The sequence below is a fragment of the Triticum dicoccoides genome, chromosome 4A (genome assembly GCF_002162155.2).
Source record: "Triticum dicoccoides isolate Atlit2015 ecotype Zavitan chromosome 4A, WEW_v2.0, whole genome shotgun sequence".
Classification (NCBI taxonomy): Eukaryota; Viridiplantae; Streptophyta; class Magnoliopsida; order Poales; family Poaceae; genus Triticum; species Triticum dicoccoides.
In genome coordinates, this window is record NC_041386.1 from 263,515,190 (window position 1) to 263,543,018 (window position 27,829).

The following is a 27,829-nucleotide window of genomic DNA, read 5'->3' on the forward strand; positions in this document are numbered from 1 at the left end:
GGTGGCGGCGGGGCCTGGGGAGCGCGCGTCCCGGCAGCGGGGCCGCTGCGTCTGGGAGAGGCGCGTGCTTGCCGTGCGGCTTGCCTTGCAGCTTCCCGGCTCCCAGGGGTACAGGAGCGTGAGTCATGGCCGGACAGAAGGCAACGACGACACCTGACCGCATTGGTGCAGTCGCGCACGCGGTGATGATGATCCAGGCAGCGGAAGCAGAGGCCCGCCGCTTCCTCTGGGGATGGGCTGCGTCGCCGGGGCCGCAGGGAGTTGGGCGCGTCGTCTTGGCGGGGGCGGCGGCGGCGATTCCGGCGTCGCGGCCGCTGGAAGCCGTCCGCATCCACCTGGACGCCACCCGGGGCACGATGCACCTCGGAGCGGGGGCCGAGACGGCTCGCGGCAGGTTGCCGTGGAGCGGCGACGGCCGGTTGCCGTGAGTCTGCGACGGCGGCAGGGGCTGGAAGCGCGAGCGGCCTGGAGGTGACCGGCGGCGTGCGTGCGACATCGCTGTACGAGCGCGTCGAGGACTCGCCCTCTGAGTCGAACCAGCGGTCACCGGAAGACACGCGGTTGTCGGAGAGGGTCACTCGGGGCTCGGCAGGGTCAGCACTGGGGGTCACCATGGCTGGGGGGCAGGAGAGAGGAGGGTCACCAGCGGGGATTCACCGGCGACGGGGCTAGAAGGCTGGTGGGCTTGGAGGAGCGGGGTGGGAGGGGAGCGGAGAGAGCCATCTAAACTGACAGTTGTGCTGTCTAGTTGGAGAAACTGGCTCTTCATCGTCAGTTAGGCTGAGATCACCCAGGTCATCAGGCGCGTCCTGGGAACTTAGCCACTTCCTATCAGCAGGGGTTGCTTGAGGAACTCCAGTAGATATGCCCAGGTCATCAGGCGCGTCCAGGGAACTTAGCCACTTCCTATCAACAGAGGTTGCTTGAGGAACTCCAGTAGATATGCTAGGAAAGCTTCCATGTATTCCTTCAGTTGTGCCGACACCAAGATCAGCCATGATCTGAGTGTTTTTAGTATCCTCCACCAAATCTGTTTGATACTAATCCAAGAGAGAATCAAAATCATGTTGTTTCTATATTTCCAGACACACCAAAGAACAACAACATTGACCGTGTTTAGAACTAGGCGTTTCTTGTTAGAAGAACAAAGTTCAAAAAGGCACGCGGAAGCGAGCGATTATGTGCGCAAAAGCGTGGGGCGTTGGCCCAACGCCTCGCATAGGCCATATGCGCTCGGAAAGGCGTGGGGCGCGACTAGGCGGAGCGCCTTTTCTATTCTACACGATAGGCGCGTGGATAATGAGCTTAAGCGCACGCGGTGCTGCACAAAGGCAAGGGAGGGAACAACCGAAGTTGTAGAAAAGCAGCGGCACGTTGCACAAAGGCGAGGGAGGGAGCAGCCCAAATTGAAGAAAAGCAGCGGCACGGGCGGCAGGAGAGAGGGAACACACCAAAGTTAGACATCGCGTGTTAGGGTTAGGTCTAGGTGCTCTCCTCGCGCTGCTGGATCTCAGCTCACGTTGCAGCCGACTGCAGGACTTGCGCCACTGGATCTCCTTCTCCTCCAAGCGCCAGCCACCTCGAGCTCCTTCTCCCCCAGCTGCCAGCAACATCGAGTTCCATCTCGGCCTTGCGTCCCTGACTAGGTGATCCTTTGATTCCTCCTTTCCCGATTTCTTCCTCGAGCCCCCTTGTTCTCTGCGAGGGCTGGTGCTCTGTTGCTGTTGGTGATATTCTTCTGCCGCTGTTGGGGCTTGGGGCTGGTGCTCTGCTGATGCTGGGGCCTGGGGTTGGTGCTCTGTTGTTGGGTGCCGATGCACTTTTTTGCACTTACTGCTCAAATTATGCTCATGTGTGCTGCTATTAGAGTTAGTACTAGTATAGAGTAGTGTTAGTACTTGGTACGCTGTTGTTGCTGCTGTTAGTGTTAGCACTATTTTATACCTCCAGGTTACATTCTAGCACTATTTTAGATAGCAAATTGCTCTTTGTTGCCCATCTTCGTACAATTGTGCAGGAAATGCCTAATTGTGCCTAATCGCGCCTAAGCTAGAAAAGCGCAAGTAGGTGGCCGAACACATAATTAACGCTCAACGCTTTTTTGAACTTTGGTTAGAAACCCACAATCTAGCTACTGACTCATAATTGGCGCCCACTGGCTTTTTGAAGAAACTTTGCACAACCTCCCAGATAGCAGAGGAAACCACACAATCAAAGAATAAATGGGTGGTATTTTCATCACAGGCACAAAAGAGACATTCTCTACCTTTGTCTATATGTCTTTTGAGCAAATTGTTTTTAGTCATTAATTTATTATGTCCTAGCAGCTAGAGAAAAATATGAATCCTAGGAGGGACAGACAGCTTCCAAACCGCAGGAATGTAAACTCTTTGCACACCCCAGAAATTAATAACCGAGTAGAGAGAGCTAGTAGAATAAACACCATTATTCTCCAATTGCCAGATCAAGGCATTTAAATCACCAGAGAAAGTAATGCTCTTAGCTATTTCTAACAATTCATGCCACTTCTGTCGGAATCGGGGCTCCGAGGACCCAAGGAATGGTTCGAACACTGGGGTGTGTGCGAAGAGCTCCTCTAAGCTACGACTCGCTGCTCACTGCCTCACGGCGATGCTTCGGCATGCTCGAGCGAGAGGAAAGAAAGGCGGAACACGATGATTTACCCAAGTTCGGGCCACCTTGCGGTGTAAGACCATACTCATGCTTTGTGTGGATTGCCTCGCGAGGGAGGATGAATATGAACTAGTACAAGGATGAACTGCCTCGGGAGGGCTCAGAACTCGACCTCTCTCTACGATGCAGACTAGCCTATATTTATACCGGCCCTGGTCCTCTTCCTCCGAAGGCTCTTGGCGGGAAAGGATGCCACAACGGCCAATTTTGAAAGGGGACAGGAGTACAGTTTATCCTGGCAAAAGCAGTCTCCACCCGCTAAAGCTTCTGGGCATGACACGTCGGTGGGCTCGGTGATGACCTCCGTCCTGGCGAGCCTGCGGTCTTGGTCTTCTAGCACTGGAATGGCAACCTTTGGGGATTGCTTCGAGAACCCGCGTGCTGTCCTTGTTCCCTTAGCACCAAAGAGGAAAGCGTCCTTGTCTGCGCTCGCCGGCGCCCTCTTGGCTTCGCTCGTTGTGGCTCGCGTCACCCACATGCATCGCGAGGCGGGGTGGCTAGCCTAGAGATGTCCGCCCCGCGAGGGGCCTCGGGAGGCCGCCCCTCGTGAAGCCCTCGGGGGCACCAGACGACCCTTGCGGACGCTTCGGGGGCCCTCTCGAGGGCCTTGCTCGTGAAGTCTTGAAGTTGGGCCTCGCCGGGCCTTCTGATGGCGCCACGTGACGGGCCGCAGGCAGACGGGCCTGGGTACCCCTAGTCCCACGGGCCCGACAGTAGCCCCTGGGCCCGCGGTGCGCACGACCCCGCTCGCAATGGAGAAGAAGGGGGGGGGGGCGAAGCGACACGGGCCAGGCTTGACGCGTGGCGCACGACGGGGCGTGGGACGCCCCCACTTCCCCACGATGCCTCGGCATCCGTCCAGGCTGACATAAAGCTGACCATGCGGGTCGTGCGGCCGCTAGTACCTTATTGCGCGCCCGTTCACTGCTCCTTCCTTCTCAAGATAGCTTGCGTCCTGCCCGTCGGATCTTGTGCTGCCCTTGTTCCGCCGCGCTGCCATGTCACCCCCGAACAAGAGGAGCAAGGCCACAGCGGCGGTGGCCCGCCGAGCGGGGCCGGAACCCACCCTGGGTCGGTCCACGACGCTCGACCGCTAGGTCCTCCCGATGATCGTGGCCAATTCCAACGAGTGGAAGGCGATGAAGATTTGGCCCGCTTCGCGGCCTTCCATCGAGCTGGAGGCCACCACCATCGCCATTCATCTCGATGCTCTCTTCTCCGGCTTGCTGCCCACATTCTTGGATTTCTTCAATGTCGTGCTTTCGCATTATCAGGTTCATGTGTTGCACCTTGACCCGAAATTTGTTCTCCTCCTTTCCGCCTTCGCATTCCTATGCGAGGCCTTTGTGGGCGTCGCCCTCTTAGTGGCACTGCTTCGCCACTTCTTCTGACTGCGGCTAACTGCCGATACATAGCACTCCGGGTGCGTGTCGCTCTGTGCCGTGAGCGGGACGGCGGGCGAAGGCATCAACATGGAGATCCGCCCCGAGGCGGGGGGCTTCTAGAGGCAATGGGTGTACGTCGACGCGGCCCGGCAGAGGCGAGCTCCGGGTGGAGACACGAGGGGCTCGTCGACCCGAGGCTATCGCGGGTCACGGCGAGAATGGCTGACCTGAGGGCGGCGAATTGCCCCCTCCAGCGCCATTCCCGCCCCATGTGGGCCTTCATTGGCCCCAAAGATGCAATGAGGCTCCAGACGGGCTGCCTGCCCCTTGACGTGCTGAGTGGGATACTCCAAATCTTGACCAGTGGAGAGGCAAGCGCGCTTCCCTGAAAGGGCTCCCTCTGTACAATTACACGAGCATGGAGGACTTAGTCGGGAGGATGCCGCGCTTCGATCAGTGGGGGCTGCTCCCTGAGGGCCACGAGGGGCCTCGGGACAACCCCTTTCTAGTGGTCCTAGGCCCCGGGGGCTTCGTGGGCGAGGCGTCCTAGGCGGCGACTATGGAGGGACGCGTCGACTTGCCTCCCCGTGCCGTCCTGCAACACGCTCGTACGCCAGCGAACGCCGGCGGTGCCGTCCAGTCCGGGGGCGCAGCCACTGCTTCAAGCGTGGCGAGTCGCGTGCAGAACCCCAGGGCGACGATCCCCGGGCCGCATGCCTCCGGGAACAGGGTCCGGCCTGAGAGCGGCCCCGGCGCGCTGCCGCAGGCCCTGAAGAAGAGAAAGTGGGTCGCCATGGACGAGTAAGCGCCAGCCCTTTTTCTTTACGCGCAACAAGCATCCCTAAGCTCTTCCCCCTCGCAAGTCTTCTCCAGGCGAAGAGACGGGTGCGCCTTCGAGCCGGACGGCCGCCTCCCCGTCGCTAGCCGCGGCCACGAGTCGTGACGAGGGCATGACTCGTGAGGCGGGGGCCCTCACGAGGGCCTTGCTCGTGAAGTCTTGAAGCTGGGCCTCGCCAGGCCTTTTGATGGCGCCACGCGACGGGCCGCAGGCAGACGGGCTTGGGTACCCCTAGTCCCACGGGCCTGACAACTTCTCCATCATCTGGGGAGTAAAGGACCTTCTAAAGGTAATTCTAAGGTTGTCCCAATCCCACACAGTTTTGATACTAACATTCTTCTCCATGCAAATGAGGTAAAGATCCCAGTATTGGACATCAAGGGGAGCTGTACCAATCCAAGTATCTTCCCAGAACCTAATTTTAACCCCACCCCCACCATCCATCTATAACCAAACTTGATTGCTTTGATTACATATGTGACCCCTTTTCCTTTCCAGAAGGTGAAAGCATTGGAGGAGCTCATCAAAACGTTTGGGGAGGTATTTGAGTATTTGTCATCAATTACTTGTTCCAGAGTTACCCACCCCCATGGATATATCTCTTAATCCAGGAGCCTAGGAGACACATATTCACTTTAAAGTTTGGGATCCCTAAACCCCCAAATTCCTTTTTCATGCAAATCATCCCCAATTGGCTAGGTAAGCTTCTTGTTCCCCTCAAAATCACTCCACAGGCAATAGGTAGGGTTCTTCCCAAATCTCTAAGTGAGATGAGGGTCTTGAGATAGTCTTCTCAAATCCAAAGGATATGGAGGTTGTGATCCTCTAGGACACTCAAGATCTAGTTTTGCTTTGCTAACCTAGAAAATGGGAGAGGTACGAAATATATAGGTGCTTGAGGTAGGGGAGGAAGTTTCCCGATCATTGCTCGCATGCAAGCACATGCGCACGGGGTAAAGGGGGCGTGGGACGGGGTGTCTAGAGAGTTAGCGAGGTGCGCACGAGATGTCTAGAGAGTTTCTGGGTTAGCCGGTGCACATAGGGGTGCAGGGCTCTGCGGGCATGGGGGTATGCAGAGAGCTTTTGCTCGTCTTCAATCTCTGGGCATCTTCTTCGATGCCTCTTTGCTCCTTCTCGTGGACCTGGCGTTACTTTCTTGCTTCCCCGTGGTGGTCTTCATCGTACCTAATCACACATAGAGTTCCACTTTGAGGTAGTAGCCAAGTCTCATCCAAATGTATAGGGAGCTCAAGTAGGAGAGAATTCACCTCAGTCTATGGCACGTGCGCGAGCTCTAGTCATCGACCCATTTGGAGCTTGTGGGGTTGATGGTGATGTCTGTAGGGTGCTCCGCACCACCAAATCCATGCGAACAATGTTTATAGATCATTCAACAATAAATATAGCACAACAGTTAAGCATTTCAAACAAGCCAACATGATCCACGACAAATAAAATTCAACAATACAAAGATAACCGATAAAACAAATGAATCAGGCGCTTTTCTTGCGCTCGTTGATGTCTTTGTGCATGTTGGTGAACATCTTGGCCTCATCATCCATGAGGTTAGTGTCGGTTAACATGATCCTTCACTCCTCGGTGATCCTCGCAGGCCTCACTTTATCAATCTCAATTCTCCCCCTCGCCTTTGCCTTCTGAAGCTCTGTATGCTCCCATGCCTTCATCTTCTCAATATCCATCTTCTCCTGACCCTCTCCCTATGGAACTCCATCCTATCCCTTTGAACATCCAAATAGAGTTTGTATCTCTCCTTGATGTCCTTTTTTTTTCAATTTGACGCCTTTGTTGGAAAGGAGTTCTTTCCATGTGGTCGACATTTTGCTCGCCACTCTACCACCCGCGACCCTATTTTTCTCCCACTTCCCCATCATGATCCTACTTCTCTCCGGTTCGGTCCCAAGTCTGGTTGCCGCTCGACTTGTTTCATCCTCTTCATCTACCCCAATATATTGGTGGGAGCTTGAGCCATCATTGTTTCCTTCTTGTCAGGGTTCTTGAGATCTCGAAAGAGGGTTGCCCACTTGGGTTTCCCTTCCAATTCCAACCAACAATGCGGCATAGTGAACGGCTTCTTCTCAATTTGATTGTACAAATGTGTCTGCCAACCTCAACTATAAAAGCCCACATGTCAACATATTGCAAGATATGAAACAAGCAAGAGAGATGATGACCATTGAGCAAACAAAGCGTACATGGCTTCCAACTCTAATGCCACTTTGGTTCCCATTCACCACTAGAGCATAGGCACCACAAAACTCTTAAGAACTTATTCCATCGAACGTACTCCCCTGGATACGGGTTCGTTATCCTTATTTGTATTTCTTCTGCATTCCATCTCATCGTATCACTATTCTACGACTCCTCTTGTTCATCGACTCTTGGATGGTGGCCCATCTATGCTGGAGAGAGCTTACATTGCGATCACTATGGATTGGATGTGGTTCCATGCAGTGCTTGTGTTCGTGGAAGTACTTGTGGATTTTCCCCATAGTTCTGAATAGAGGGCTATGCCAAATAGCGGCAGTTCTCCAAGTCAGCTATAGCGGGGCTATAACCTGCTATTTTATAACTTTATCGTACAATTGTACATTAATACCATTTAGTGACACCCTACTCAAACTTTAGCCGGCTATTTAAAACTTATTTTCCCAATATTTTGAGCCCTTTTGCTCGCTTCCACATATTGGATCCATGCTAGTATGCGAACAAGCGTGACACACCAAATGATATAGAGCAAACCGAAGAGGTGGCCCCGATCATGAATTGGAGGTGGATTTGAGGAAGAACATGAAGAACACAAGGTAAATCACGAAAAAATCAAGGGAAAACACAAGAGAAACACATGGATAACTAGTGATGCCAATGCAATACCCTCTTGTAAACATAGATCCACACCACACGATTTATGTGGCTTCTTACAAATCCAAGGAAGAGCAAGAACAAGGTGGGAGGTTCTTCCCAAGTCCTAAGACAAGGAGGTCTTGAATTCCATTCCATGGAGGAATCTACTCCCTTAGGAGGTCTTCTGCTCCTATGGAGTCTTCACCATGAATATGACCTCGATCCCACTAGGGAAGGTAGACCCCACAAGGGGAGGTAGATGAGCCAAGCTCTAATGTCTCAAATCTTAGCTAACCCTAAATCTAGGAGTGGGAGGAGTATATATAGGTCCAACCATGAAGGGGTAAGTGGGTGAAGGGAGATGCACGGGCGATGGCCCTTAAGTTGCATGCAGACAGTTACTCGGTTATACCACGTTGACTTGGCCGGTATAACAGGTCGTTAGGCGAGGCGCGAGATGGAGGAGACGGTTGGTGGCGCAAACTTTAGGGGGCCGGTGTAACCGAGGTAAAAGGCCAGTGTAACCGGGCCTGGTACAACTGGGAGAACTGCCAAGGCTCCAGCCGATGTAACTGGGCGGGGTGAGTTGGTTATACCGATCACATGGCATGGGCTATCCTTCGCCATCTTGCGCCACGTGAGTGTCTTGTTGTTTCTTCCTTCACTTCCAGGCTTCCCCCGCGGATGGTGTGGGCGCTTTCCTATGCATGACCTCCTCTATTGCGTGCTCTTCATTCGACTCAAGCCTATTGGTGCACAGGGAAGGAGGGTCAAATAGTATACCATCCATGAGAGAACCAAGTAGACACACATAAAGGATAGAATTAACCTTTGTATATGACTTGTGCGTGTCCCTTGGCAATGGATCCATAACCATGGTGATTGCTATACAATATGGTAACTACACACATCACAACACCCTGTTCTAACACCCCACCCCCCCCTCAAACTCAAGGAGGATCTTGGACACTGAGTTTGGACAGGAAAAAGTTGTGTTGTGACCGTGTCTGAGCTTTCGTGAGAAAATCAGCAAGCTGCAGCTTTGAGGGCACATACTGAAGGGCCACAATCCTCCCTTGCACCTGAGAATGCATGTAGAAGGCATCAACACCGATGTGCTTGGTGAGCTCATGCTTAACAAGATCACGGGCAATGCTGAGCGCCCTAGTGCTGTCGGAGAGCAAAGGGGTCGATGCAGCAGTGGAAACACCGAAATCCTGAAGAAGCCACCGTAGCCAAGTAATCTCTGCAGTCACAAACGCCATAGCTCGCAGCTCAGCCTTAGCACTGGAGCGGGATACAATAGTCCGCTTCTTGGTCTTCCAGGCTATCAGAGAGGAGCCAAGAAAAACACAGTAGGCAGAGAGAGCGGCGATCAGTAGGATCGTTGGCCCAGGTCGCATCACAGTAGGCCTGAAGCTGAAGAGAGCTGGAGCGAGGGAAGAATAAGTGACGAGTCACAGTACCACGAAGGTAACGAAGAACCCAAAGAAGATGACTGTAGTGAAGGTGAGTGGGAGCAAAGACAAACTGACTTAGAATGTGCACAACATAAGAAATGTCAGGACGAGTGATGCCTAGATGGACAAGGCTCCCAACAAGATGGCGGTAGCGTGTGGGATCTGCAAGCGGTTCACCCTCAGTAGGACAAAGGTGGAGACCAAGCTCCATAGGAGTGTCAACAGTACGCTGATCAGTGAGGCAGGCACGAGTGAGAAGATCTTGGATGTACTTCGCTTGAGAGAGATAAATGCCCTCATGGGAAGAAGTGATCTCAAGTCCAAGAAAGTAGCGAGGAGAACCTAAATCAGTCATCAAGAATTGCTCATGTAGATGTTTCTTCACAAAATCAATGAATTGGTGGTCATCCCCCGTGATAATCATGTCATCAACATAGAGTAGTAAAAGGGTGCGACCGCGAGGAGAAGTGTGAATAAACAGAGCAGGATCACGAGCACTAGCAGAGAAACCGGTTCCTATGATGACGGAGGGGAAACACTCAAACCAGGCACGAGGAGCTTGTTTCAGCACATTAAGAGAGCGTCGAAGGCGATAGACAGTGCCATTAGAGATAGTATAGTCAGGAGGCGGCTGCATATAGACCACTTCCCGCAGCTCATCATTCAAGAAGGCATTCTTGACATCTAATTGAGAGATGGACCACTGCCGAACGGCAGCAACAGCCAAAAGAGTGCGAACAGTGGTCATGTGAGTAACAGGAGCAAAAGTCTCATCATAGTCATGACCATACTCCCGTTGAAAGCCACGCGCAACAAGACAGAGCTTTGTAACACATGAGAGAACCATCTGAATGTGTCTTAACCTTGTAGACCCATTTGCAAGTGATGGGTCGAACACCTGTTGGTAGGGGTACAAGGTCCCAAGTGCCTGTGCGCTCAAGAGCATGAATCTCCTCTGCATAGCATGCTGCCATTCAGAATGAGCAGCCACCTCACGATACGTATCTGGGAGTCATGGCGCCGAGGACCGATCCCAACCAGAGTCCCCGTATGACGATCCTGAACACAACAAGAGTCAGAATCCAGAATAACACGACAACCCAAGTAAGTAAGTTGACCAGCAGATAGAAGTTGCATAGTCACTTTAGGAATATGAGAAACGGAAGGGACATGAAAAGAAGACGTGGAAAGAGTCCCTCTTGCAGCAACAGGAAGAGAAGTGCCATCTGCGGTCTGAACCGTAAGTGGATTAGGCATGGAGGTGACAGCACAAAGGTGATCTATGTGTGGTGTCATGTGGAAGGAGTACCCGGAATCAAGAATCCAGGGCGAAGATGTACCTGACGAAGAGTGTGGTGGTGGACCAGACGTCTGACCAGCAGAACCAACAGAATTTGAGGATGGTGCAGAAGCAGCAAGGCAGCGAAGCAAGGTGAGCATCTCCTGGTGAACCTTTTCAAGGGGGGCCTCACGAGAATTAGAGGAGCCTCCCGAGTCCTTTTGAGGACGGCCACCACGGCGACCCTGCCTCCCCTCTTGATGCACTCCATGATCACGTGACCATCCTGCTTGCAGTAGTTGCAAAGGGCACGAGTGGAGTCTGCTGCCACCGGTGTAGAAGAGGGCACACGAGGTAGCGGTGGTGGAACGCGGGCAGCCAGGACTGCTGAATAGGATGGCAAGAAACCCGTGCTCCGTAGACGCAGCTCCTGTAGAGAGCCGAGGATGGCTTGCCAATAACTGAGCACGACTCTGCTCGTACTCCGGCTGGAGGCGAGTGAGGAAGTCATAGAGGCGACGAACCTCTAGCTTAGCTTGTTGCTGCACACAACAATGACATCTGTGACAAACATCAGCTCCCAGAGAGTCCAATTGACGCCACACCGCTGACATCTCCTTGTAGAAGTCATCCACAGTAGCATCTCCCTGTTGTAGTTGTTGCTCTTGACGAATAACAGAGAGATACATGGCATCCCCTGTAGATTCATAGCGACAGCGAAGGTGCTCCCACATCTGATATGCAGTGGTAAGGGCCACCACATCCATGGTGAGATCAACATCCATGCTGTTCACCAAGATAGAAGAGGCTCGAGAATCATCATTAGTCCATTGCTTGTACAGGTGGAGTTGATTCTGATACTCTTCAGTGGCATCTTCAAAGGCATCTAGCATCTCACGTTGCTTGCTTTCATCGGCATCAACCAGGAAGGCCAACTCAGCCGGAGGAGTTGGCAGCAGGGGACAAGGCAGAGCACCAGAGAGGTGCTCCCAGACCAGCTGGTCCCTCATGTGCAGCTTCATGTGCTGCACCCAGTCCCTATAGTTCTGTCCGTTGAAGATAACAGGACATCGTGGGACTGGGACAGCACCGGTGGTGGAGGGCGCCATTCCAGCAGAGCAGAGCACTCGTTGAATACCAGCAGCAGCAGGGGGCACAGCCTGATGGCAGCAGCAGACCAGGAAGAGCAGCAGTAGCAGCTCGTCGAATACCAGGAAGAGCAGCAGCAGCAGCTCGTCGAATACCAGGAAGAGCAGCAGCAGCAGCTCGTCGAATACCAGGAAGAGCAGCAGCAGCAGCTCATTGAAGACCAGCAGCAGCAGGGGGCCGGCGTCCAGGGAGGGTCAACCTAGGGTCATCACTGTTAGAACAGGGTGCTGTGCTGTGTGTAGTTACCATATTGTATAGGGGCTTCTTTGCATATTTCCCTACATGTATATGTGCTGGCCTGTTGCTGGTCTCCAGCAGCAGCTGCGGATGAAGAGGCAGGAGGGCGGCGTCCAGGGAGGCTGGCGGCGGTGGCGCCAGCCGAGAAAGACGGCGGCAGCAGCGGCTTGGAACGGTGGTGGCCTGGACCAGCAGGCGGCGGCGGCTACCAGCAGCAGGTCCGCATGGAAGAAGAAGAGGGGAGAGGCTTGATGGAGAGAGGAGCGGCGGCGGCGGCAGCTGGGAAACCTAACCCTAGCTCTTATACCATGTTATAAAATGAGCTTGTACATTATCAGGGCCAACAAGCCAGCACATATACATGTAGGGAAATATGCAAAGAAGCCCCTATACAATATGGTAACTACACACAGCACAGCACCCTGTTCTAACAGTGATGACCCTAGGTTGCCCCGTATCGACAAAGTATCTTATTTGTTTGTGTATGCAATTCTTCTCTTCGTCATGTTCTTTGCTTGTCCTGCTGTTTGTGCAACCTCAAAGGTCAACGAATTTTGATCACCATAATTTGAAGGCTCTTGACCATCATTAATCATGTCCATCATGAAATCGTCCCAAACATGCATCACAATGAGCCTAGCATCTTAAATTTGCTCCTAAAAATGCATATGAGATGAAAAAATAAACGTGAGTTGGGGGAGCCATATCCCCGAACAGTTGGTGGGCGTGTCCGTCGTCGGAGCTTGTTGTCAGCGTCCGTTGGAGCTGCGCCGACTCGCAGCCCGTGTCCGCGCAGGATGTGGAGGCCTCTGCGTCTGTGGTGAACCCATCCGGGATGCCCCCACCCCACTGTGAAGACATGGCGACGTTAACCACAAGCGCCGACGAGGGCGTGGACACCGGCATCCTTGCGGGTGTGGTCGAGGATGACACCGGTTTGGATGCGGCCATGTCCATGTCCAGGTCAACGATCTTCTTCACCGCAGCCGTCTTCTCAGCTAGCAAGTGGGCGTGCTGGCGTATATGGCGGTCCTTGCGGGCGACGCTCTCCACTTTCGGCGCCAGCGCATTGGGCAGCCCCGCTGACTCCGCTGACCCAAGATCCATGCGGGTGGGTGGATGGCGAGGCGGCTATGAGGGAGGCGAACGGCGGCTACGACAGGAGTGGACTCCCCTTGGAGATGCTCTTAAGATATATCAGTGCTATTCCAGTTTTCTACTCTGGGGGAGTTCTCGCATCACATTTGGGGATATTCATGTTTGCACGTTTCACTAGAGCATGTTGTCTTCTATTGTCAAACTGTTGCTCTCTAGGCACTTGCTCTCATATTCCGATGATCATGATGTTCGTCCACTTGGTTCATGTTCAGCAGTAGTATTGGGGAGAGCCAACTGATTTTGTATCCCATTGGGATTTTTGTTTTCAGCACAGGAGGTGGTGGTCTGGATTGAGCAAAGTGGTGGTGCGGTGTCTATAGGTTTTTTTGCTACTGCGATCCAACTGAAGTTCTCTGCCTGTTTGCACATCATGTAGGACTGCAGAACCAACAGTTATAGGTGTTGGCAGACCACCTACATGATTCCTCGGGGGGCTTGTGGAGTGTGATTTTGGACACTTGTTTGGCCACCCTTACGAGCAGTGGGTGAGTTTTCTCTGGGTTTGGGGAAAGTGGTAACAAACCGAGTCAGAGAAGTTGGCAAATCAGTGAGGGTTTTCTGCATGTTCTGAAAGTTTTTGGTGACATGCTCACTGAACTCTAGGAACTCTTTCCTGTCAAGCTCTCAGTTTGTTTGCAAGGTTTTGACATCCAGTTGCAGATTGCAACTCTAGATGCTCAGTACTGCCAGAATCTGCATCACCACCCATTGTAAACCAACAAGATCAACTGGAGGCCTGTAAGATACCTTGTAACCTCACTGCTGGTATGATCTGCACCGCCAAGGAAGGAATTTGACAACAGCCTAAGTTTGTGTAGCAGATCTTGCCACTGCCGATCACCGCCTCCTGGGCCGCCCGCCACCAAGGTACACCAGAGTGGGAGGGCGGGTGGGATTTTACCACTAAAGCAGTAAGCTTAAGTAACAGTACTCCCTGACCAAAACTACACCTGAAAGAATCGCTGCCGCCGGGACCAGGGACCAAAGAAGAGGATTTACAGGAAGCCTAACTCTGCTCCGTCTCCAGATCCAGCTTGCCGCCAAAGATTTACCTAGCTTTGAATACCAATTGTCAGGTCCGGTGTTGGTTGGACCGAAATATTCAGTAGACAGTAACAGCAGGCAAGGGAATTACAATTTCAGATGTTGATTGTGAGGAATTTAGATGGATTTCAGATATGCCAGCCAGAAACTCTGGCTTCTGAACCCGATGGGTGGGTACGAAAAGCTTGATGGGTGGGATTAGTGGCTTGTTAGTGCGCTCAACATTGGGAGGTTTTGGATCTTTAGATTTCGTACTTAGATGGTTGAGATGGTTTGGGTCAGCCCCTTTGGTTCTTTTATAGGGGTAGTATATTAACTGCACTTTGATCAAGTGTTGATTCTTAACACTGTCAGGGTCCTGACGTGCTATAATGGTGGTATTACGTGCAGTTCACATCACTTCTTGCACATCCATATAGTAAAGGAAGGGGTAAGATAAGGTGCCATCAAAATAATACTAGGCTGTTCTGCAAACTATGATGTCCTGTATCTTTAGGAAGTTTCAGTTGATATTTGCAGCTATTAGATATTTTCAAAACTCAAACCAGGGTTGTGTATACAGATTTTGTAATACACACGAGCATACCTTCTGTATTTCCCATGTGCCCAGTTCCACTGCTCAATGGGTATTACGGTATTACCGGAGTCTGTTGCAAAAAATTCTGCATAATATGATTGTTGTTGTCGAAGAGGCTGCATAATGTTCTGTTTTCACATGATGGAAGTAACTTCATGTGCAGGAAGCTGGAGAGATCCTCTCGAATATGAATCATCCAGCCGGGGATTGTCCACTGTGTCTGTATCCTTTAGTCTCAGAGAATAATCATGATTCTGCTTTGCCATTTATGAAGTTGATGTCATGCTACCACTGTTTTCACAGGTCGATGCCATTCCTTTTGCTACAGATATGTACAAGTAGCTTATTCTCTGCCCCACCAAGAAAAGTACTCCCTCCGATCCATATTAATTGTCAGATGTACTAAAGGAACGACAATTAATATGGATTGGAGGAAGTAGCTTATTCTCTGATGATGATTAATATTTTGCCACTGCAGTGACTGCATTATGAGATGGTGGGGCTGGCTCCAGCATGATGATGCCAATTCTAAGAAGATAGACGCAACAGTATCTACCGGAGGTGCGAGAAGACTTATTTTTACCTTTTTCCTTTCTTTTAAAAACACTTGTTCTTTGTGCATATTGCCTGGATCAGTTTCGCGCACTTCAGAACTACTCCCTCCGTTCGGAAATACTTGTCTTAGAAATGGTTGTATCTAGAACTAAAACAAGTCTAGATACAACCATTTCTAGGACAAGTATTTCCGAACGGAGGGAGTAGTTCTCTACAAATATGTTAGGTCCAGTGATTAATATTTGAATCACACATGAGTTGTTCATTCAGTAGTTTCTTATAGAAAGTTGTTAGTATGGTCAGTTTGTGTGTACAAGTGCACGGTTGCTGCACACGTTCTCCTTGTACGTGCTCTGCCCAGTGCGTGAGTGGGCATCGTGCTTGATATGGTAGTGGCACACGATCAGCCCTGGTTGAGGCCTGCAATACATATACTCAAGAGAGCTAATACATAACAGACACTGAGGACCTTTATCACTTCACGCTCGATCCTTCTGCCGCTGCCATGGATTTCAACCCCATCTACTCCTGCATCCTGTGACGGTGATGACGCCGACGGTGTCCTCCCCGCTGCCCCCCCTCCACCCAAGGTCGCTGCTCCAGTGCTCCGCATTGCGCCGGCTGCTGCTGTTGGCGTAGCTCCGCTCACTCCTGCCTCTGTTCTTCAAATGGTTACCATCCGGCTGCTGCTGTTGGCTTAGCTCCGCTCACTCCTGCCATCGTTCTTCAAATGGTTGACATCCGATGCCACCGACCTCAATGCTGGCAACTACGCTCAATGGCACCAACACTTCGACGCCATCCTTGACATGTTTGGTCTGCGTGACCATGTTTCCACTGCTCTTCCCCGCACGGACGATCATGAGTAGCTGATGGCCGATCACGCGATTGTGCACGGGTTGTATACGACCGTCTCTCGGGACTCCTTGACGTTGGCATGCAGCTCGGGGAGTTGGCATGCAGCTCGGGGACTCTGCACTCGTTGTTTGGACCACCTTCTCCATGCTCTTCACTGCCAATCAGTTGTCCCACGCCGTCTACATCGGTGCCGAGTACGACGCCGTTGAGCAGTGCGACATTCCATCATGCAATACTACAAGCTGAAGCTTCACACCGGTGAACTGCCCGATCTCGGTCAACCGGTCACCGAGACCCTCCAGGTCTTCCACCTGCTGCACGGTCTCGGTTGTCGGTACCACAATGCCATCCATCACATCGCCTTGCGTGCGCACGCTCCTTCATCCTGCTCGAGGAGCACCACGTCGACTAGTCCGCACACGCCTTATCGCCGGTCGCGGCAGTACCGCTTCTCCAACACCTAGTAGCGCTGACACCTTGTCTGTTGTTGGCTGTGGGTGCGGGAAGAAACAAGTCCGTGTCAACCGGGGGTGGGGGTGTGGCCCCCCTTGTCGGCTCCATCACCACCACGGGTGTCGTGGTTTCCCGCTCCTGCCCTTCGCTCTAGCTCTTGGACGGGGCTCGTGCAGGCATGGCCTGGCGCGTTTCGAGCGCTAGCGTGCTTGAACCTCGGCCTGGTACCCCGCACCAACACACCATGCTGGCCTCGGCTCCACCCATGGCGCATGACACGTATGGCACGGCTTCTATCCCTGCTAGGGACCCTCCGATGTTGCTCCCGCTAGCCTTGGTGCCCTGCACCCACACCGACATTGGACATGGCCTCTCTGCAAGCCACCCTCCACAGCGCCAAAGCAGGGCCCTCGTCATTAGGCAACATGCCGGGTTGGTACCTCGACACTGGCGCATCCTCGCACATGTCCTCGTGCCCGGTAGTCTTGAACACTTCCGTCCCTCCTCCTTTTCCTCCATCGATGGTAACGGTAATCACCTCCCCATCATTAACATTGGTGTCGGCTCTTTTGCCACCTTTTCCTCCCCCTTTTGTCTTTGCAATGTGCTTCTTTCTCCCTTCTTTAGTAAGGATCTTCTTTTCGTTCACCAGCTTCCTTTTGAGATAATCCCATCATTGTTCAGTTTGAGGAATTTGTTTTTTTTTTATTAAGGACTGCCGCACTCGGACGGTGATTTTGCGCAGCAACTCCACCATCAACCTTAACTTGTTGCTAGCATGCCCATGGCTCGCTCTTCTCCTACTTATTCCTGTGTGGTCATCATGGATCTCTGGCACCAGCGTCTCAGGCATTCGAATGTTGCCTCGCTCTTTTAGTACCCGATTAGCCACAACAGCTGTGTCACACACCTGCCACACTTGTCGCTGTGGCAAACACACGCCTGCGTTTCAGCCGTCTTTGGCGTGTAGTTTCATTCCATTTTAGTTGTTCCATGTAGATATTTGAACTTCTCCAGTTGAAGTAGTTGTAAGTGTGCCAGGCTATGAATCGTACCTTGTTATCCTTGATGATTTTACTCATTATATATGGACATTTCCTATACAACGCAAATTGGATTTACTTTCAGTTCTGATATCCTTTTTGCCTATGTTCAAACACAGTTCAAACATCCCATTCTCTCTCTGCAAACCGACACCGGCTATGAGTTTGATAACGCTACCGTGCGCTCCCTGCTCGCTACCCATGGTACCGTGCTCCTCTCCTATCCATGCACTAGCCAGCAGAATGGCATAGCCGAGAGTATCCTTTGTACCCTCAATGACGGTGTGTGCTCGCTCCTCTTCCACACCTCCATGCCACTGTGGTTCTGAGGCGAAGCACTCAACATTGCCACTTTTCTCCAAAATTGCAGGCTGTGCCGCTCGAGCTACTCTGCATCGCACCTGACTGCTCTCTCCTGTTCGCTTTTGAGTGTTTATGCTTCCCCAACATAGCGTCTATGCCCTGACACAAGCTCACGCTTTGCTCTGTTGTGTGTGTTCCAGCCAATCACCGTGGCTACCGCTGTTTTGATTCGATTACCCTTCCCGTGCTCACGTGTTGGCATCTCTGCTTTGACGAAACAAGCTTCCCTTTTGCTAGTACTAAGAGCATCTCTACTCGGCCCCCCAACAGCCCCCCAAGCCCCATTTTTATCGCTGGCTCTAAAAAATCGGCCCAGTCGCGCCCCCACGAGCCTAAATTTTGCTGGTTAGGGCCGAAATTGGTGCCGGCGGACCCAGGCTGAACCCGACGCGCTGGGGGCGCCTAGGGGCTCCAGGGGAAACAAATTTGGCGCAAAAATTGGTGGGCCCGCCTAGTCAGCGGCTGCGCGTCGCTGAGAATCTTCGTCGTCCTCATCGCCTCAGTATCCCGCGGGAATCAATGCGAAGGCTGTCACCGGTTAGCCTTCCATTGGTTCATGGGTGGCGCACTGAAGGCGCGCCGCCGCGTGCCCCGCCCCCTCCCGCCACGCGTCCACACTACTGCTGCCAGCTCGCCGCCCACTCGTCGCTATAAAAGCCGTCCCTCCCCGTCGCTGGCCGCACACTTGCCTCGCCACAACTCTCTCGTCTCGCGCCGAAGCCCCTCTCTCCTTCACCGCTCTCCCGTGTCTCAAGCCGCGACACCATGGCCGAGCGCTTCCCCGGCGACGGAGCGGCGGCCAACAGCTTAGGCCGCCACCTACACGAGGCGGAGGCTCGCCTCCTCTACAAGGTGGACTACCCGGCGCCGCCCGACATGCGGGTGCCGGAATCGTGGAGGCTCAGCGCCGGCGAGTCCTGGTGCTGAACGACGCGCAGAGATCGCGCGAATCCGGGCATCTCTGCCGGAGCACGCGCGGCAACAACCGAGGTATGCCCCTGACAGCCACAATCTGTGGACGGGGTACTTCGAGCGCCACCACGCCAAGCAACTCGCCTCCACGAACGGCGTTGAACCCTACGGGCGCCACAACTCCGAGGGGCGGTGTCAATGGTGGGGCGTCCCCGGGTGCATTCTCGAAGCCGTCCTCGAGCACATCGAGGCCGGCAGGCTGCCCCCTCCTCTCACTGCCGCGGCAGTTCCTGGACGCCAAGGCTAATGGAGACAGCGTCGTCGTCCTCGTTGGGTCGCCGCTCCTCCCCGTCAAGCCGGAGCCGCGGGAGACGCCGCTCGGGCGACGCACCCGCGGCGGTGCCCTCGTCATCAACGAGGGCGGTCGTGTCCCTTCTCCTCGCTCCTCTAGCCTCGTCAAGCCGAAGACTGAGCCGACGCTCCTTCCCATGAAGGAGCACGAGGCCATGGCCGCCGACCTGGAGGACGGCCTGGCGTGGTCACGCCAAGACTACTTCCGAGAGGAAATGGAGCGCCAACGCCGTGCTCTAGAGGAGATCGCCGCGCGGCGTCGCGGCCGCGACGAGGGCGGCGTCGTTGTCCTTGACGACAGCGACGAGGAGGCGCCGGTGCCGACCAACCCCGCCCGCATCGGCGACGCAGATCAGGGGTGTAGCAAAGACGGCGGTGGCGGCATGTAGGATGACGGCGGCTACGACGGCGACTACACCGCCTTCTACAAGCTCCTTGGCATGTAGAAGGCTCGGGCGGCGGCGGGCGGCGTAGTTTGGTGTTTTTTTTATGTTTTTATTGTCTTTTTATTATGTACAAATATGAATGAAACCCCCTGAATTTTAGCCGAATTCGTGTCTTTTCGTCTAATTTTAGCCGAACCTCAATTAGAAAAACGGCGTTTGGGGGCCGACCTGGGGCGGTGGTTGGGAACCCGACCGCCCCCACGGCCAAAATAGCGCCGGCTAGCCCCTAGGAGGCGCTATTTCAGTCCCTGGGGGCGCTGAACGGCTGGAGATGCTCTAACCCGGCTTTCGCTCCCGCCCTGCATGTTATGCAGGTGCTTTGGTACTCTGGTGTTGCTCCGACTCCTTTGCCCGTGGCGCGTACGCGCATATACCTAGTACTAACCCGGCTTCCGCTCCTGCCCCGCCTGTTATGCAGGTGCTTTGGTACTCTGGTGTTGCTCCGACTCCTTTGCCCGTGGCGCGTACGCGCATATACAAGCGCCATCCCTGAGGCGGCTCACGTGCGCCATTGCATGGCGCGTGCTTGATTAGTTCAAGCATCGCCCTGCGATCTTCGTCGGACGGCTCAGCTGCCTTGCCTTCCTTCACGCCATCGAGCCTTTCAAGCGGCTTTGTTCGATATCGACATCGGGCGGCTCTACTAAAACGGGCTCTTTCGCGCGTCTTGGTGATTCATTTGACGCCATCCACTCCAGACGGGGCGGCTCGGCTTCCTCCTCTTTGACTATTGCACCTACTCCAACCATCGCCCACACAATGATCACCCGTGCGTAGGCCAGCATCGTTCAGACGAACCGGCAGTATGACGGCAGTATGACACTGACTATGCTCTCGTCGCTGCATCCTCGATCTAGTCGGAGATCTTGCCGCTGCCCAAATCAGTACGCTCTGTTGTGCGCGACCCCAACCGGCTCGGTGCCATGCGCGCCGAGTTCACCACGCTCGTCGGCGACCACCTAGTAGTTGGTGCCCCAACCACCGCCTGCTAACACCAACACCGGAAAATGGGGTTTTCACCCCAAAACTCGCGCTGACGTGTCCCTAGAGCGCTACAAAGCGCGCCGGGTTTTGGCAGCGTCCGAACATCGACTATGGGGCAACTTTCTCACCAGTCATCAAGCATGCTATAATTTATGTTGTCCTCACCCTCGCCGCCTCAGGTGGCTGGCCTATCAACTAGCTTGACGTAAAGAACACCTTCCTCCATTGACACGCTCAAGGATCTGCATACAGCCTGCTGGATTTATCAATGCAAACAAACCGGACCATGTCTGTCGCCTGACGAAATCCCTCTACGGCCTCAAGCAGGCGCCACACGCTTGGTTCCTGTTCGTCGTCAGGTTCCTGCGCACCATCGGCTTCGCCGCAACACTTCGAGACCTCACCATTCATCTACAATGGCAACGGCGGCGTTGCGTACCTGCTGCTGTATGTCGACGACATCGTCCTCACCAAGGTTGTTAAAATCGCGATTCTGTTATACGATTCTACGACTTTACGATCCAAACTTACCCATCTGATTCTACGATTTTAGTTCATAAAATCTACGTTTCTACGATCCTGGTAGTGAAGATTCTACGATTTACGATTCTACCATCAGAGCCCCGATCCGATTCAAAATCGCGATTCTGACAACCTTGGTCCTCACCGCCTCCAGTGTGTCGCTTCTCTGATTTGTTGTCACCGAGCTCACTGGTGAGTTCGGCATGAAGGACCACGGCATGCTCCATTTCTTCCTCGGCATCAGTGTTACTCGATCGTCCACGGGCTTCTTCCTCTCCCAAGGGACTGCAAACCGTCTACCACATCGGTGAACACGAAGGCCAAGCTGCCCTATGTCGATCGGGGAGAATATCTGGTGCACCAAACTCGCGTAGCACATTTTAAAATGTTTGAAAATTTCTCATTTTTTACCAGATTCACACAATATCAATGTATGTTGTCCTAAGATTTCAAACCAAACTGCGGAACATAGCTTGGAATACAAAAAATGAAAAATTCAACACTAAATAGTACATAACATAAGTTGGGCTTTAGATATGGCCCATTATCACATTGATGTCAAATTTGTCATTTTTGTATCGTGAACAATGTTTCAAATTTGATCTGAAATTTGTGACAACCTACATTGTTGTTGTGCCAATGCGCTAGATTTTTAAAAGCATTTCAAAATATGTTATGACATCCAATGCATCGGTAGCACCATATACATTCCCCTGGCATCGCCAAATGTGTGTGGCTGTGCCAGCACCTTGGTGAGCTTCTCTGTTCGGTGCGCTCCGCCACGCTGGCCTTCTGTGACAACATATCGGCAATCTACCTCTGCAGCAACCCCATGCATCATCTGTGTACAAAACATATTGAGTTGGACGCGCACGCGAGCCATCTTCTCTTTGGTGCACGTTGTCCCTCTCCCTCGTCAGACGCCGGCCTTTGTGTAGCCCGCATGCATGACCGGCTACATGCGTCTGGTCACGGCCGCTGCACCCTCCCGTTGCAGCACAACTCACGCTTCGTGGTCGAAACAAGTGTCCCCATGGCCTCGCAGCTCTCCCGCAGAGCCGGTCGCAGCTAGCCACACCGCCTGCCACAACACACCATGTAGCTGGTTCTAGCATGCAGCGTCCGCGGTGGTAGCATCGCCTTCGGCCTGTTCGAGCATGTGGCGGCTGCGGTTGAAGCATTGCAGCTGATCAGTTGCAGCACATGGCGGATGAGGTCGCAGCATCACTATTGTCTGTTTCTGGTAACGCCGCCCTCTGGTTGCAAGAACCCCACCGCAGCCCCTGACGGTTGCAGCTTCTACAGTTGGGTCGGGGTTGCAACTTTGCCGCCGGCCTGTTCCAGCACGTGGTCACCATGGTCACGGCATCCCCATGTCATCGTCTTTGGTGCTGGTGTTGCCGGTTGCAGCACAAGTGGCCGTCATCTCCAGCAGCAGCGGGTGCTGGTTGCAGCCGCATCGAGCGCCGGTTGAAGCTCGCCGCCATGCCGGATGCAGCTATGTGGAACACCGATTGTCACTCGTCGCCTTGCCGGATGCAGCTCGTCAGGCGTTGGTTTGTAGCTCGCCGTCATGCCGCACGACCCTTGCAGCACCCTCAGCACCGTCCCCGCCTCCCGAACGTCTCCGTCGCACGGCGAGGTTCCCTGTCTTGCTGTAGTGGCCGTTACCGGGGAGCGGGGATTGGAGCAGACTTAAATGATTAAATTCCCTGTGACATTGTGGGGCGTGGCTCGCCAGAGGAGCTGGGATTTCTGTGCGTCGCTCGTTGGTGGAGCTGACCAGAGAGATACCAGAGATATGTGCGAGTGAGGGAAAAAAGACATGTGGCAAAGGGGGAGGTGGTGCTTCGTGTGTGGGCCCATGGGGCCCATGACACGACGTGGCGAGTGTGGGAGCAACTGGCGCGAGACGTGGCCGGTCTGCGATTGTAAACATTTTCCAATGAACAATAGTCATTGTCAATCTCTGTCCACGAAAGGAGGTGAGTTCGGTTATTGGATAATTTGGGTCCGGAAAATCTTTGGTTTGCAGTGATGCTTCGCCATGTTCCAAATTTCACGCCATTCTATCAGTAAGGTTATTATCTTAAATAAAACAAATGTAGTTTCGACTTCCAGTGATTGCTGTACATTCCTGATCCCTATTTCTTGCTGACCACGTTACATGACATCTTTTCAGAGTATCAATTATTGGCAACGTAATTTTGTACATACATGCTGATACCATTTTGTCCGTTGGTTACATGTCACTACTGGTTAATCTTCTCTGTTGCTACTTGTTATTGATTCTTCAGAAGGATTGAGATTGTCCAACTCAGACAAGCTATATAATGCAAATCATCACAAAGGATTTTGTCCAGTTTGCCGCAAAGTGTTTGATGAAAAGGACATTGAGCATGTTCGTGATCTGTTGGATGCAAACACTTCTCAGCTGATGGTATGTGGTGGATATGATTCAAATACAAGTGAACCATCTAAACATTTCCAGGCATTATCAGTTTCTTATTTAGAGATAAAATCCCTTGCACTCCATCATATTTGCATCGTTGCTTTGGAATAATTAGTAAATTTATCATTTATCATAGGGATATAATTTCCTTGGAATAATTAGTAAATTTATCATTTATCATAGGGATATAATTTCCTTTAGTGACCTGTTAGTTCTTACAGTTGCATGATTCTCAGCGTAGTTTATTTATTTCTAGTATTTCATCCTTTAGAGATATGCTACACCTAAGTGGTATCCATCATAAATATATTTTTATCCGTTCACATGTAGGCATGTTTAACAGTTGACCTGGGAGTAGATGATAAAGAGTTGCTCCATTCCGAGGCAGAGAAGAAGAGGAGAGAAAAATTTGGGTCATTGTTTAATCTGCAACAAGAACGGAATGGTTTAATTGAACCAAAGAAAGACCTTGCCATACAGCCCGGAATGTATGTTTCTCTTGCTGCTAGTGAGCCAACCACAAGTGCAGGAGACAGCACCAATTCTTGGGAAGCAACAGCAAGCTCAACTTCAGAAACAGTTCTTCCCGGCATGGCAAACATCAGCGGCGGCGGCAAGAAGGAAAACAATTCAGGTCCTCCAAGGAGAAACCGAGCTTATGCTCCCAGAAGACAGCCCCATGTCCAACCTGTTGGAAAACAGTGGCAGAGAAGCCAACCCGCTAGGCAACAGTGGCAGAAGAAAGATGCAGAAACTTGACAATAGCATTTTTGCAGCTCTATTTTATCGAACATGTATATTGATGGAGAGTAGGGTGGTGAAACAAAAGGGTGACAACTCATTAGAAAGCAGAGTGAGTTCATGCCACTGAGTCGAAGCCACATTTTGATGCAGAGGCAGAACATGTCCCTCTCGCGACCCGGTAGCCAACCAGGCCCCTGCTGCCACCGCAAATGAGTTCATGCGACTTGTTCTGGCCCAAATTTCGGCCGGCTGCCGCGCAGCCGTTTGATTGGCACTCTCCAAACTGTCCGATGCAACCCCTCCTTTCGTCTTCCTCCTTTCTTTCTTCCCCGCACATGTGCATGAGAAAAAAAAATAGAGGATCCCTGCGCTAGCCAGCCGCCTTGCGCTTGTCCTTGGCCGCCCCATGCTCGCCGGCGCCCCGAGCTGTCCGTGCTTGCCCTCGGCTGCCTTGCTCGCCGCCGACATGAGTTGTTGATGCCATTGGTAGCGAAGAAAACAAAGACGTTCCAGCAAAAATCAAGGATCCAGCAAAAAGATTGCGTAGTTCTAGCCGTAGTTCTAGCAAAACATGGATATGCTTGTCGCAAAAATATACGTGGTTCCAGCATCGGTGGACGTTGGTTCTAGCTTTGCAATAAACTAGTTGCAGCTCCGTTGATGAAACAGTTGCTGGAACCAGCAAAAAACACAGTAGCAGAAAAAGAAGTCAATGCAGCAAACCAGCACAAACCCAGTAGCAGAATAAGAAGTCAATGCAATGAAAAACCTAGCAGGTTCCAACAACAAATAATGGTGGTTCCAGCAAAAAAAACACGTCGACCGTGAGAGGCGCGTCTGGTTCGAGCACCGGCGGACGCTGGTTCCAGCTTTGCAATACATCGGTTGCAGCTCTTCCAGCAAAGATGACAGCAATCCGCCCCGTCGGTGGTGGCAGGACACGGCACCGGTGCTCCCCCATGGTTCCAGCACCACACTCTAACGGTTGCAACTCCACCAGGTGCGGGTTGTAGTACCACAATCCTTGCCGTGTGTTCCCTCTTCCCCATATGCATCACCATTGCATCTCTCATGGCGGCCACCTTGTGCACCGTGAGTCGCAATGCTTGCGCGTATGGGGTTGTTAGCAGGGGGGTCTACACGAGCTGCGGGTGGCCATCATTGGTGACGAGAGAGATGAGTAGTGGGCGGCTAGGAGTGATGCGGCGGAGTGGCGCGAGGCATCTGTGTGGCTCGTCGGTTGGATTGCAAGAGGGATTGAGGGAAAATGAGTCCACGAGCAGATAAGGTAGAGGAGATAAGGATGGGTGGAAGGGAGAGTAAGCGCGTAGGCCCTGGTACGCACGTGGCTGCGTTGGGATGTTTTCTTGAGCGAGCGAGTCGAGGTGATCGGCCTAATCTTCAGCCGGTCTGCTGAAGGAAATATGCCTAAGAGGCAATAATAAAGTTGTTATTTTATATTATATTTCCTTATTGATCGGAAACTTAAATACATGTGTGAGTACATAAACAAATACCATGTTCCTAGTAAGTCTCTATTAGACTAGCTCGTTGATCAAAGATGGTTAAGGTTTCCTAACCATAGACATATGTTGTCATTTGATAACGGGATCACATCATTAGGAGAATGATGTGATGGACAAGACCCATCCGTTAGCTTAGCATAGTGATCATTCAGTTTATTGCTATTGCTATCTTCATGTCAAATACATATTCCTTCGACTATGAGATTATGTAACTCCCAGATACCGGAGGAATAGCTTGTGTGCTATCAAACGTCATAACGTAACAGGGTGATCATAAAGATGTTCTACAGGTATCTTCGAAGGTGTTTTTTGAGTTGGCATAGATTAAGATTAGGATTTGTCACTCCGAGTATCGGAGAGGTATCTCTGGGCCATCTCGGTAATACACATCATAATCTTGCAAGCAAATGACTAAGGAGTTAGTCACAAGGTGATGTATTACAGAACGAGTAAATAGTCTTGCTAGTAACGAGATTGAACTAGGTATGAAGATACCGACGATCGAATCTCGGGCAAATAACATACCGATGGACAAAGGAAATTACATATGTTGTCATAACGGTTCGACTGATAAAGATTTTCGTACAATATGTAGGAGCCAATATGAGCATCCAGGTTCCGCTATTGGTTATTGATCGGAGAAGTGTCTCGGTCATGTCTACATACTTCTCGAACCCGTAGGGTCCACACACTTAACATTTGTTAATGATATAGTGTTATATGAGTTATATGTTTTGGTGACCGAATGTTGTTCGGAGTCCTGGATGTAATCACAGACATGATGTGGAGTCTCGAAATGGTCGAGAGGTAAAGATTGATATATAGAACGATGGTATTTGGACATCAGAAGTGTTTTGAGACCTACCCGAAAGGAATCGGGTCATCGGAAGGGGTTCCGGGCACCCCCTGGCAAGTTATGGGCCTTATGGGCCAAAGGAGGGGACAGACCAGCCCACAAGGGGGCTGGTGCGCCCCCTCCCTTGTTTGGCCAGCCCTAGGGAAGGAAAAAGGGGATGGCCAGCCCCTCCAGCCTTTCCCTCTCATGGGAGAAAGGAAGGGGGGGGGGGCGCCACCCTCCCTGCCTTTCCCCGCACTCCAAATAAGGAAAGGGGGCGCGGCTTGGGAGGGACCCCAAGTAGGATTGCTCCTACTTGGGCGCCTCCTTTGGCTGCTTCTCCCTCCCTCCCACCTATATATATGTGGGAGGGGGCGCCTAGCACGCAACAGACAATTGCCTAGCCGTGTGCGACGCTCCTCCACCGTTTACACGCCTGGTCATATTTTCGTAGTATTTAGGCGAAGCCCTGCAGAGATTAGTTCACCATCACCGTCACCACGTCGTCGTGCTGCCGGAACTCATCTACTACCTCGTTGTCTTGCTGGATCAAGAAGGCGGAGGACGCCACCGAGCTGAACGTGTGCAGAACGCAGAGGTGCCGTACGTTCGATAGTTGATCGGTTGGAGCGCGAAGAAGTTCGACTACATCAATCGCGTTGTTAAACATTTCTGCTTACGGTCTATGAGGGTACGTAGACATACTCCCCCCTCGTTGTTATGCATCTCCATGGATAGATCATTGCGTGTGCGTAGATTTTTTTTGTTTTCCATGCAATGTTGAAGAAGGTTAAAACAACAAACTTGATGAAACACCGTTGTGGTTTTTGCGTAGGTAAGAACGGTTCTTACTTGAAGCCCGTAGCAGCCACGTAAAACTTGCAAAAACAAAGTAGAGGACGTCCAACTTGTTTTTGCAGGGCATGTTGTGATGTGATATGGTCAAGATATGATGTGATATATGTTAATGTATGAGATGATCATGTTTTGTAATATCGACAACCGGCAGGAGCTTATAGTTGTCTCTTTATTGTATGAAGTGCAAGCGCCATGTAATTGCTTTACTTTATCACCATGCGTTAGCGATAGTTGTAGAAGCAAT

General features: G+C 52.1%; 1 protein-coding gene across 1 annotated transcript in view; it reads left to right on the top strand.

Annotated features, from left to right (window-relative positions):
- The window catches only part of LOC119285766 (E3 ubiquitin-protein ligase RNF25-like), a 36,623-nt gene extending 12,018 nt beyond the window's left edge, over window positions 1-24,605 (top strand). Inside the window, exons 4-7 of the mRNA XM_037565091.1 lie at window positions 14,847-14,986; window positions 15,162-15,244; window positions 23,468-23,610; window positions 23,953-24,605. Of these exons, the coding sequence (XP_037420988.1) occupies window positions 14,847-14,986; window positions 15,162-15,244; window positions 23,468-23,610; window positions 23,953-24,381 (795 nt within the window). The 3' untranslated portion in view covers window positions 24,382-24,605. The remainder of the gene's footprint in view (window positions 1-14,846; window positions 14,987-15,161; window positions 15,245-23,467; window positions 23,611-23,952) is intronic.
- The last annotated feature ends 3,224 nt before the right edge of the window (window positions 24,606-27,829 follow it).